Here is a 12,745-nt window from a genome sequence, read left to right as displayed (position 1 = left end):
ACCCATCCACCGACACGCACCAACCAAAATTAATTTCTGGACAAGTATAAATATCTTAAACTTCCGAATCTATATTCCATGGTTTCGGTGCTGAAATATGATGTATTATTCACCAGCCAACACACATGTTCAGTTACAAATTATCCGTACATTATTCAACGTTAAAGGAAGAACTATTTCTTTCCAACATGAAACTTTTTAAATATCATCTCTAGCCTTCTTTAATTTATCGCTATTTTTCTTAGAATTTAGTACCGCAGCGAACGAGCCAAATTATAATTCTTTTAAATCATATCCATATCCGACACTTTACCCTACATCAACAACGACCTCGTAATGAAACGAAGATTAATCAAGGAATCTATTAAAAGACTCTGGTAGAATTGACGGATTTCGGATTGTCAACGAATGACAATAATACCGCCGCGAGCCTGTGACACGGCAGGTGTAACAGGGGTTCGTTCATCTTGGAGGGAAACCGTTCATTAGATTTAAGCGTGCGCGTAATTATACCGCAACGCGAGACGTTGTATTATATGTACGCGGTTGTCAGTGTAATAGAGGTGGTAAATTTATTAGACACCAGGCGACTCCTGCGTAATATAAAGTCTGGCGGTAGATGTTCTGGAAAAAAAAGGTCTCGGCGGGCTGGCATGGTTCAGTCGCTAGTAATTCTCCTGCTCGCTTCATCGTCAGTCGCGCCAGAGATGTACCCCCGAGAAGTCAATTGACGCCGCAATTCTGCTGGAGGAATCTTAGCAAACGCCCTCTCGTGTTGGAAGCCACTCTGCTCCTGTGACGATTCGTTAAGAAGAGAAGAAATCCAGAGGGTTTCTTACGGTGTATCTCGTTCGGTCGGTTTTTTTATCCTGTCGCGAATTAGGTCCGTGCTTTTGACGTTCACTGTCTATAGAAAGAACGTTCCCTTCGAGGTCCGTCAACGGACAAAGGCCTGATTTATCCTTACCGAAGAATAACGATACAAAGTTTTACGAATGAGCGACATATCTCTGTGCATGGTGTTTCTATTCGACTCTTCTCGCGCGGCATTCTTCGAACACGCATTCAAATTGCCCGATCCACGATCTCCTGGGAATCTCGTATCTCAATTTCTTCGAACGTAAACAGTTTTATTTAACTAATCTTGGTTTTTTATATAAATTCGACTGTGTACCGCGAAAATTCATTGTCTGGAGAAGTGCCTCCATCTTGCAGCAGAGTTTTCTCCTTTACTTCCCGTCGTCAGTGTCTTCTATATTGTTTCACTTGAAAGTACTATCGACTAACGAATAAAAAGAATAAACCCGTCAACGTCAGGGGAAAGAATTTTCGATGGCCCGCGTATAAATTCTTTGTTATAATTATACGATCGTTTCTCATCGTGCGAAGCTTACAAAAGCTTCTTACTATCGTCTAGCCGGTGGTGTTAGCAACAAAATAATTTGCTTTTATTCTTTCAAATACTTTATCTTTCCATTATTGATCGTTCGTAGTCGTTTCTATTTTTTGCTCGCTCTTCTTTGTTCAACGTCGACGCAATGTTATTTTGAAAAATTCTCCAAACGATAGCGCGACGTTGTTAGCTCGTACATCGGACGTTGATCATTAATTAACGGTGGCCTAGTATTAGTTTAAGCGTAATTTTAGAATCTCACTGCATTTTGTGGTCTAACATTTGCCCAAGAGATTTTTCTGCTCTTGCTAAAGATATTTATGATATAAAAAAAAAGTAATTACTATAAATGTTTAGACATTATTAAGGTGCAATTTTTGATAAGTTCTAGCGACACTTTACCAAGGAACGTCCGTCGAAAACATTTATATTTATCAGAATATTTTAGCTTAATCCGTAAAAATATAGCACTGATTTTTAGGTGTCTCCAGCGAGAAGATGAAAACGTGTTATGTCGAGACGCATCTTGTCAAAGGAAGTTATTTTCGGATTGACGGATACTTTATAATGCTACATTTCTTCTTCAATTCTTCCAGTCCGTAAAAACATCGGAATTTCTGGGAATCAAGCTTAAATCTTTCGATCTACGTAAATGAAAGTTTTATTCTTGGTTCAACTTATCGTAGGTTCGGCGTTTTCAAAACGGGCGCAAGTATATTTGCCAAGGGAGAGGAACTTACAAAGTTCTGCACGTTAAAAATGAATTTCTCACTTGATTCGTGTCGCGTGTTTATCCCATTTCTCATAAGTTTTTAACACGACGCGTTCAATTTTCTTTAAAATTGTCTCACCGCAGGGATTATTTAAAACGCTGTACTTCGTATAAACCGTGCACCGTGGAAGTAACATTCAAATTCTTTATCTTTAAACGAGTACTGTCGAGTTTTTAAAAAATTCCACGTATTAAGAGTTACTACTGCTCCTATTAATATCAATGTAACGAATATTTCGTTAGAATATTTCGATTACTGGACACTTTAGCTCGAATCGCGCAGGATCAACGAACGGAGTATTTTCATTGGATCGATTTCTCGTTTTCGTTTTTGAATGAAAAGTTTTGGAACGCCACGTATATTTACTCCCGAGGGGTGTTGAAAATTAGTTTCGAAAAATCGAATTAGGTTCACCGATTGGTTCGTGGAGCGCGTAGCGTTATCGATATCAGTGAGTCGACTGAGTCTGAGTTGTACCTTTAGAAATGGTTTGGGAGGAAGAGGAGATTGAAACCACATGGAAGGAGGTGTCGACTTTCTACAGATACGGATTGAAGACTATTCCGTACAGTCAGTACGATTACGCTGAGCGTGGGCCGATTTGTTACGCCAAGGGCAATCCGGAGAATGAAGAACCACCGCCAGGACTTGATTTCGCTCCATTAATTTTTCAGAGTCTTTACTACGTGCAAACGAAAAAAGGTTTCAAAGTTTAGGAAGTTATACTTAATCGCTATCTGTTCACTTGCTCGTTAATGCGCGTTGTGTTGCACATTTCAAATATTAATTACAATGATGGCGCATTGGATTACTAAGGGTGCGGTAATCGTAGGAATTTAGACATCTGTAAAGTTAATTTACCCGTAAATAATTATGAGATATATTGTTCCACGAACTGTTGTGCCTATCATCAAATAAAAATGATTCCTTTTAAATGAGTATTATTATTGTTACGTAATAAATTCAAATTCTAGAGTATTGTGGGCCGTTTTATGTAGCTATGTTTTTATAATATTATTAGCCAAATAAGAGTACGATTATCTGCAGTTTAATCTGAACAATTTACATGTTTAGGTGATCTTGGAATTTTGAACATTTTAACGAAAAAAGTGTAACACCTTTTATAGAAGATATTGAACGTTTTAAATGAACGCCAATATTATGTAAATTTAATAAATTAAATTATTCGTAAATTGTACAACATTTGAGTTAGCGACAGAATGTTTATATTTTCAAACTGGACTTAATAATGTTTTTGTTTTATTTAAGTAGTCGAGATTATCGAACACATATTTACTAATTATCTGAAAATTTTCTAACAAACGATCAGGTTAGACATGTTAAATTTCAACAAATGGACGTATTCCTTAAAAGTTAATAATGTTTTTCAGTTACTAATCAGATGTAATCTGATCTATGTAATATTTCCAACAATAAATATATACTGCATTTACTAGGAATGTTACATTCTGCAAACACTTGCTTTCTGTACGAACATGTTTACCTTAGTAATTAGAATTTTCCATTTAACACGCGCTTTATATTTGTCAATGCAAGCTACGAAGTGTAATTGCGGTGTTTTGTTATTTCAGCTGAAGTAAAGATGCCGAGCGGGAATGTGGATAAACCAGTAATTGAAGATAATCGCGATGGCACGGTGTCTGTTAGATACGATCCAAGAGAGGAAGGACAGCATGAAATTTCCGTGAAATTTAACGGTGAACACGTTCAAGGTTTGTTCAATATTTTTATCGCTCTAAATTACACCGTGTACGTGCTAAGTGTTTGAAGATCGTTCGGAGATCGCTCGAAACGAAAATGCGAATGATAGTGGGTCTGCTTTGTTCACGTCTGACAAAACAAAAGTTTGCAAACTTGTACATTCAAAAAATTGTGCGCAATTATAGGAGGTCATCAGTAACGAAAAACTATGTTTTATTGGTGTAAAATAATCCGCGGTCTCGACGAAAGTGGGCAAAGTATCTTTTTCTTATCGTTATTGTATGTATAACGTATAAAATGTGAATTAATTTTATTGATTTAGGTTCACCGTTTAAATTTCACGTGGATTCTTTGGCAAGTGGTTATGTCACGGCGTATGGACCTGGTCTGATATATGGCGTATGCGGCGAGCCCGGAAACTTTACTATCTCCACGAAAGGAGCAGAAGCGGGTGGCCTTTCGTTAGCAGTCGAAGGACCTAGCAAAGCTGAAATTTCATGCCACGATAACAAGGATGGAACCGTTTCAGTTTCTTATCTACCGACTGCTCCTGGGGAATACAAAATCACCGTCAAGTTTGGCGACAAACACATTAAGGGTAGCCCTTACGTTGCTAAAATTACAGGTATACCAATAAATCAATCATAATTCACGTCATGCATGGTTACTTTTAATTAATTTACGTAATATCCGCGTGTATATTATTTCATTCGTATGTAATTCAGAAATTTGTTTGCGGAACGTTTAATTCATTTTTCTGCAATCTGATTAGTAACTGAAAATTGAAGTTTTAAGAAGTAGTAACACGCATGCGCAATTCATAGATTAATTAATATTCATAACTCTAAAAACAAAAATTAACTTATTTAGTTTTCACATTTGAAAAATAAATAAATTAATATTATTTGAACATAGGGCACATCTGCATAACTTTGACGCTGCTTCTGCATCATGAAAATACGGTTGTGAACAAAGTACTTTCCAACCAAACTCTCATTTTTTTAGAGTGGTTTTTAAGTTATAATGTCTTGCATTGTCAAGCTGCTGAATAACACCTGTTAGAGTAATCAGTCTTCGATGTTCTTGAATCAAAGCCAGAGTTTATCTATCAAACTGAGCACAATAATATTTAACACTGATGGTTTCATCAAGATTCAGAACTTTATAATTTCTGTGAAATCTAGCCATACTGACAATAACATTCTTCTACGGCCAACATTTGGTTTTTAAGTGGGTCAAGGTGGTTACCTTGGGGTTAACCAGTATTTTTTTTTTTAAATTTTGAGAAATGCCAGTAATCTTTGTAAGCCTATTGACTCAAAAAAAAGCTCGGGTACCTCGGGTTCGCCAAACCCGTACTGTAGCTGCGACAGAGAACAGCTACAGCCCATGAGGGTCTTCCTTTCCACTTTGTTCAGCTTTTTAACACTTTCGCTGCGGACGAAAATAACTAGCCGTTCGCTGGGAGCTGCAATATTCTTTTTAATGAAAAATTTCTTACAAATGTTCTAATATGATTATTTTAAATAACATATATTTGTGGTAACTTATTTTATATATAATATGATTTCCGAACAAAAAAAAATGAAAATTGAAAAATAGTAAAAGCAACCATATATTTTCAGTTGGACGCACATGTGCGCCATCCGCAGCGAAAGTGTTAAATACCGTTGAATCGTGGACCATAATGTTTTAATTTTTTTTTTTTTTTTTTTTTTTTTTTTTTTTTTTTTTTTTTTTTTTTAACACAACGTGCTATTATACCTACATGTTCCTAATTCTCTATTCCAATAATTTTCAACATGAATTACAACAAAAACGTTGTCAACAATTCAGTAATTTAGAAAGAAGTACTAATGTGGATGAGTCAAATTAGTAGTTCTAGTGTTAAATTGTAGCGAAACCTCTAATATGTCGCGCATCTTTCGTATTAACTGCTAAACTGTTCTATCCCGAATTATGAACACTGTCGACTCTTCTAAAATTTCTTTCGTCGTCTTTTTCCAGGCGAAGGCCGCAAGAGGAATCAAATCTCGGTCGGTTCCTCCAGCGAGGTTCAGTTGCCCGGCAAAGTTACCGATTCCGACATAAGATCGCTGAACGCCTCCATCACAGCACCGAGCGGTCTCGAGGAGCCATGTTTCTTAAAAATGCGACCCAGCGGGAACATGTGCGTGTCTTTCACCCCCAGAGAAGCTGGCGAGCACACCGTCGCCGTGAAGAAACTGGGAAAGCACATCCAAAACTCACCGTTCAAAATTGACGTGACTGATCGCGAAGTTGGCGACGCGAAAAAGGTGAAAGTATCCGGCGCGGGCTTGAAAGAAGGTAAAACTCACGTCGAGAACAATTTCTCGATCGACACGAGGAACGCCGGTTTCGGTGGTCTATCGTTGTCGATGGAAGGGCCGAGTAAAGCAGAGATTCAATGCAAAGATAACGAGGACGGCACGCTAAATATTTCTTACAAGCCTACGGAACCGGGTTTCTACATTATGAATTTGAAGTTCGCCGACCATCACGTGGAAGGCTCGCCCTTCACCGTCAAAGTCACCGGGGAGGGTAGCAATCGGCAGAGGGAGAAGATCCAGAGGCAGAGAGAAGCTGTGCCTATCACGGAGGTTGGCAGCCAATGTAAATTGACGTTCAAAATGCCAGGGATCACGTCTTTCGATCTCGCCGCGACTGTTACATCTCCCGGAGGCGTGACCGAGGACGCGGAAATCAAGGAAGTCGAGGATGGCCTGTACGCTGTCGCGTTCGTGCCCAAAGAGCTCGGAGTGCACACGGTGTCCGTTCGTTACAAGGAGATTCACATCCCTGGATCGCCGTTCCAATTCACCGTTGGCCCTTTGAGAGACGGAGGAGCGCATAGGGTTCACGCTGGCGGCACAGGATTGGAGAGAGGAGAACAAGGTGAACCGTGCGAGTTCAACATCTGGACCAGAGAAGCTGGAGCTGGAACTCTGGCTGTCTCGGTCGAAGGACCTAGCAAGGCTCAAATCGACTTCAAGGATAGAAAGGATGGTAGCTGCTACGTCAGTTACGTCGTTTCCGAACCTGGTAAGTTTTCATCGTGTCTGTATTTTTTATATAGTATTTACCGTTCCGTCTCGAGGAGCGTGAAACGTGAAAAGTTCGTTGGTACGTTTATGATGAGCGGGGGATGAAAGACTATTTTTGAGGATTAAGGTATTTCGAGTCTCTTCTCGAGGAATGACTTTAGAATCTTTTTGTTTGGACCTCAAATAAGGAATCCATGCAAACCTTGGTCGTATTTGGAGGACATTTTTCCAACTCCATTTGGAGGGCCTTCAAACTTTTCACCCTTTCAGGTTTCATCCCTTCCTTCTCTGGAACACCGTGTCGAGAATGTTAACACATTGTTGACCGACAATTTTACACAGAAGCGACTTCATGTCACCGGCTATTATTTCGTAATAATTGTACTACCAAAACTACGGAATGGTATAAACTTGAATACGGAGAAAAGTATATTCTATTGTTAAAAAAGAATCAAAATAATGAGCAAAGTTTTTCCAAGATACTATGTGTATCGTCTTCGGTTTTATAAATTGAAATAAACACGAGTTTACTCTGACCGGTCAACAATGTGTTAAGTATAGGATGGCGGCAATTATGTCAAATAACACATTGCTTTATTTTATAATTATTTGAAATGATTGTTTCAAATAATTGTGAAATTTTTCTTCAAAATTGTATCAGTTGAAATCACAGGTACACGACAAAAGTAAAACAGAAAACAATTTCGCATTTGTTATCCAAACTCGAGTAGAAATAAATGTATCGACGTTTTTGCGAAATAAAACGACCGACCTATCTATGTTAAATTATTATGCAATTATAAGAGACGTTTTCCTAAATTATAACACATTTTGCGACAGTATCTGATGGACTCAACCATCATTTTAAATAAAATAAAATAATAACTAAACAATTCGTTACTTCAAATACCTACTATTGGCATTACTTTTATTTTCAAATAACTCTATTGAAAATAACGAATCGAAGTAAATTATTTCAAATAGTTATCTCGCGCTTCTATTTCAATTGAAAATTGCCGAGGTCTAGTTATGAGTAATCGAAGTATGAATAGAACCACTCGACGTCTCATTGTCGGAAGTGTTGCTATGACTCAGAAACAAAATGCACTGTTAGCGCCAGTAAATACTAAGTACACACTCCGCCTACAAAGGAATGAATGAACACTGCTAAAAAAAAAACGAATATATCGCGTGTTTGAGCAACGATGGAGAGAGGTTCCCGATTGCGTTCATCGGTTATGCTGGGCTGGTCCAGAAATACCTTCGTCTATATTTGCGTCTAAGGTGAATTCATATTTTCGTGGCTAAGACTGCTGGATGTGAATTAGCGTGGTTGTTATATTTGGACAGTGTGCATCAAATGAGGGGAAGAGAGAGAGAGAGAGAGAGAGAGAGAGAGAGAGAGAGAGAGAGAGAACATGGACGAATCGAGATCAGAAGTTAGAATCAGGCTGCGGAAAATAGTGGTTCGCGATCAAAGCTGCGTTCAGTTATCCATTTCCCGCCTTTTGACCCACTTTTCTTTTACTTTTCCTCCGCATTCTTCTCTTAATCATCCGATCAAGCTTCCTCGCTTTACTTTTGCTTTTTCGCGTATTCCGTCTCTGCGCATCCTCGTTCCAAATTTCTTCGCTACTACTTCTTACTTCAAATATTATCACCTTTGTACTTCCGTTCTTACCTTCGGCCTGTTCTTCTCCCCCCATATTTCTCTTTCTCTCTCTCTCTCTCCCGCTCTCCCTCGCAACGTATATTTTTAATCGCCAAACGGGGTTAACTGTTCCTATCTTTTATTATCGTATTATAAACTTTTACGGTTTTCGGCAAAGAGACGATTTGTAAACAATGAACACTTTCACTGCTACCACGCAAATCATTCTTTCGGGAAATGAGTACGACAACCGCGAAGACGACGGTTAGTTTGATCAGAATTAGCCAATTAGATAATTCGTATTATTGATTCCAGAATATAATACATATAATTAAAATTTAGACACTTTTTAGATAAACTAAACGAATACTGGTTAAACATACTGGTTTATCGAGACTAACTATGAATAACTATTTTTAATTTGCATTTTCAGGCGAGTATAGAGTAGGAATAAAGTTCAACGATCAACATATTCCTGATTCTCCGCACAAGGTTTACATATCACCAGCGATGGGCGACGCTCATAAGCTCGAGGTCGCACAATTTCCGGAAACCGGAGTACAACCCGACAAGCCAGCCACTTTCCTCGTTCGTAAAAACGGTGCTAAGGGTGAACTCGATGCGAAGGTAACATTTATTCTAGCACTCGTATAGAGTTTCCCAAAGAGGTTCTAAGATTTTGTTTCTTTTAATATAAATGCTAACACAAAATGGGTCGAATGGAAACACTAACACCTTTGTCGAACATTTTTTGTACTACAATACTTTCCTTTCTTGTACGTTAATAAATATAAAAACGAGAAATTTGTAACAATTTAAGAGTTAAAATATATCGTTTTAAAGAAAGTAATGTAGGTCTCTTTGCTAAACGAATTTATAGTATCGTTTAAAACAATTTCCTATTTTAATTACGTAAATTCTGCGAATTGAAACCGCGCGTGTGAATATTTTACTCAATAATTTCATTCTATTGGATAATTCGAAATGTATACGAAAATAATGAAACTGTAGATACGAAATTTTCTTACTATATTCCCGACATTTTATAGTAGAAGGTTTCGACCTTCGGATCTCTTGGAAACCTACATCATTTTCGTGACGAAGTTCTTGCGAAAACCACGCTGTAAATAACTTCTTGTGAAACGAAAATGCCACATTAGACTTGTGTGCACGGCAAGCATACATTTCTGTAAGATATTAACTCTACATATAATTGCTACATATCACTGCTGTATATAACAGTTGAATCATTACGATTCTCTTGGATCGTTAGAAGATATTCACAAGAATCAACGATAGCTTGTACAGTTATGCGAAACAAATTATTAAACCTTTTTTCTTAAATATGAACGTCCTGTTACGTTACATAAAAGAATGCACATATAACGCAAAGTGACTGCATTTATTACTATATCAAACATGAGACTTCATCAAACATCATAGATGCAAATAAAAAATAACAATTCTGATACTATAGCAATATAGTTTTAGTAAAGTACCAAACTTTCAAGTTCCTAAGCATTAGTCTCAACCTGACGAATATCACAACTTTTGCAATATGTAATTAATCTAACAGATTACAAGTGTGCTTGATAAGTACAGTAATAATAGAAGAATAAAAAGAAGCAAAATTTGATGTCCAACTAAAGTTCGTATAGATGCATCGCAATAGACATCAGGTTGACACTTGGGTTATCTGTATAGATACGTTGTAATAGAAATCAGGTTGAAAACTTGAAAGATTGGTACTTTAATATACCAAAAAAGGCGTCTAGCTACCCTGACCGCTCGTCAGATGGGTACTATTCTTAAAAAGAAATTAATTAAAAAATTAATGAAGTAATCGCAAAAATCCATTACTATTCTTCAGATAATGTATCTGAACGTAGTGTGTACAAATTTTAGAGCAATCGGACCGCACGTTTACTTTTTTTTGGAATTATCACGAAACTACATTTTTCGAAATGGTACAACGTAAATCTCGTAAACTATCGGTTCGATTGCTCTGAAACTTGTACACACTACTTTTAGATACATTATCTCAAGAGTAGCAATGGATTTTTGCGAATACTTGATTAGTTTTTTTTTTTATTGACGATTTTTTTCGTGAAATTTCGGTGAAAAATAAAAAAAAAATTTCTTCGGTTCACCATAATTTTCTTAATAGTAAAAAAGAAAAATCTAATTGCTACTCTCTTGCGACAAACTCCAGAAACAATCTAATATTTTTCTTTTTTTTCTTTTTCACATGCAACCTAAAGAATATAACGATGGTGCAGCTCACGCGCGTTTCGTGCCGAAATCCTTCACCAAAATTTTCGAACCGCCGCCATTAATTCTTTTGTTGTTATCTCAAACAATGTTTCATGTGTTCCTTAAATCGTTCTTTAGTATGTGTCAAAATATAAAAATTTTTTTTTCTATACTTTCGCATTTACGAATTTTTTAAGAATAACCCATCTGGCGAGCGCTCAGGGTGGCTAGACGCCTTAAGTATACCTGTTTAAATTCTACAGAGACACAGAGTTAATTTCTACGCCTAATATCATCTCTCGTGCAAAATTCAAATAATGCGTCCCATTCCGAATAATAAAAATTTTCATAATAAAACGGTTCGTTCTTTTTTCAGATCGTATCGCCGAGTGGCATAGAGGATGACTGTTTCATTCAGTCCATCGACTCGGAAACGTACTCCGTGCGATTTTTGGCACGAGAAAATGGCGTTCACAACATCCACGTGAAATTCAACGGCGTTCACATGAACGGCAGTCCCTTCCGTATCAAAGTGGGCAAGGTAGACGCGGATCCCGCAGCGTTACACGCGTACGGAAACGGTCTGAAAGAGATCAAAACTGGCCAGAAAACGGACTTTATCATCGACACTTGTAACGCGGGTACTGGGGCCCTTAACGTGACTGTCGATGGCCCGAGCAAAGTTGCGATGGATTGCACGGAGGTTGAGGAAGGTTACAAGGTCAGGTACACGCCTTTGGTACCTGGCGACTACTACATCAGCATAAAGTACAATGGCTATCACATTGTTGGTTCACCGTTCAAGGTTACGTGTACTGGTGAGTATTTTTCCTATTTTTCTCACTTGACACAAAAATGCAAATAATTAAAATATTCACTGTTTAATTGCACCTAGTCGTTGAATATTAAGTGTAAAAATGAATTCTGTGCATATAGTTAGAAAACCTTTTATATGGAGTTATACATACTACTATTGAAAATACCTTTCTGAATAATATAATTATAGATTGCGATTTCCGTAATTATTTATTCGTTAGTCGTGAAACTATAACAACTATTCGTTGTAGGTACCGATCTAGCGGAAAGAGGCGCTCAGGAAACAAGTTCGATCGTTGTCGAAACCGTTCAAAAGATTTCGAAATCGAAACAAACTGGTCCAGTTTTGCCCTTGTTTAAATCCGATGCGAGCAAAGTGACGAGCAAGGGAATGGGTTTGAAGAAGGCATATCTCGGCAAACAGAATGTGTTTACCGTCAACGCAGCTGACGCTGGTAAAATATCATCGATATTATTAATCATAACCCAATAAAATATATTTACAAAATTCTAAAAACATCAAAAATATGCTGAAATATTTTCAGAACTACCGACAAATTTTCAATGTTTTTATAATATAGATTTTCAAATTTTATACGTGCACAGGGTGTCACAAAATTATATGTCACGGCCACCACGCCGTGATTGTACACCTACGATTTAGTGGAAATTGACATAGAAGACTCTCCGCAAAATTCACCTCGAACTTAAAAATCAAGATCGAAAAAACAAATTTTTTTTGTTTAATTGTGTTTAATCATAACGATCAACTTTGTGAAAGATACCATGGGTCCAATCTCAACCGTTATCTTAGAAAATGATGTATTTCTTATCATTTTTGCAGCTTCTTTATTGGTAAATAAGATAAGCCAGCAATAAGAGCAGCGTAACCACTTAGATAAAGTGCTTGCACACGGTGAAGCATTTAGTTATATTACCTGAATTAACGCATAACTCCTCGCTGCTTTGTCAATAGTATGCTATTTACATACATATTGGCGCTAGATGTAAAAATTTACAAATAAAGAAGCTGCAAAAATTATAAGAAATGCAACATCATTTTTTAAGAGAA

The 12,745-nt window shown here is 37.3% G+C and overlaps 1 protein-coding gene across 3 annotated transcripts in view; it reads left to right on the top strand.

Annotated features, from left to right (window-relative positions):
• Window positions 1-12,745, top strand: part of LOC128894409 (filamin-A) — a 59,898-nt gene that overhangs the window by 44,779 nt on the left and 2,374 nt on the right. For 2 of the 3 annotated variants that reach the window (XM_054156124.1, XM_054156127.1), the window contains 6 exons: window positions 3,759-3,899; window positions 4,211-4,513; window positions 5,896-6,951; window positions 9,038-9,231; window positions 11,234-11,675; window positions 11,925-12,128. In XM_054156124.1, the coding sequence (XP_054012099.1) occupies window positions 3,759-3,899; window positions 4,211-4,513; window positions 5,896-6,951; window positions 9,038-9,231; window positions 11,234-11,675; window positions 11,925-12,128 (2,340 nt within the window). Of the gene's footprint in view, window positions 1-2,677; window positions 2,869-3,758; window positions 3,900-4,210; window positions 4,514-5,895; window positions 6,952-9,037; window positions 9,232-11,233; window positions 11,676-11,924; window positions 12,129-12,745 lie in introns of those variants that run through there. The other variant, XM_054156125.1, reaches the window with a different exon arrangement.

The sequence above is a fragment of the Hylaeus anthracinus genome, unplaced genomic scaffold (genome assembly GCF_026225885.1).
Source record: "Hylaeus anthracinus isolate JK02 unplaced genomic scaffold, UHH_iyHylAnth1.0_haploid 3, whole genome shotgun sequence".
In the NCBI taxonomy this organism is placed as follows: Eukaryota; Metazoa; Arthropoda; class Insecta; order Hymenoptera; family Colletidae; genus Hylaeus; species Hylaeus anthracinus.
Note: the sequence above shows the minus strand (reverse complement) of the source record. Positions and strands in the feature narration are given on the sequence as shown.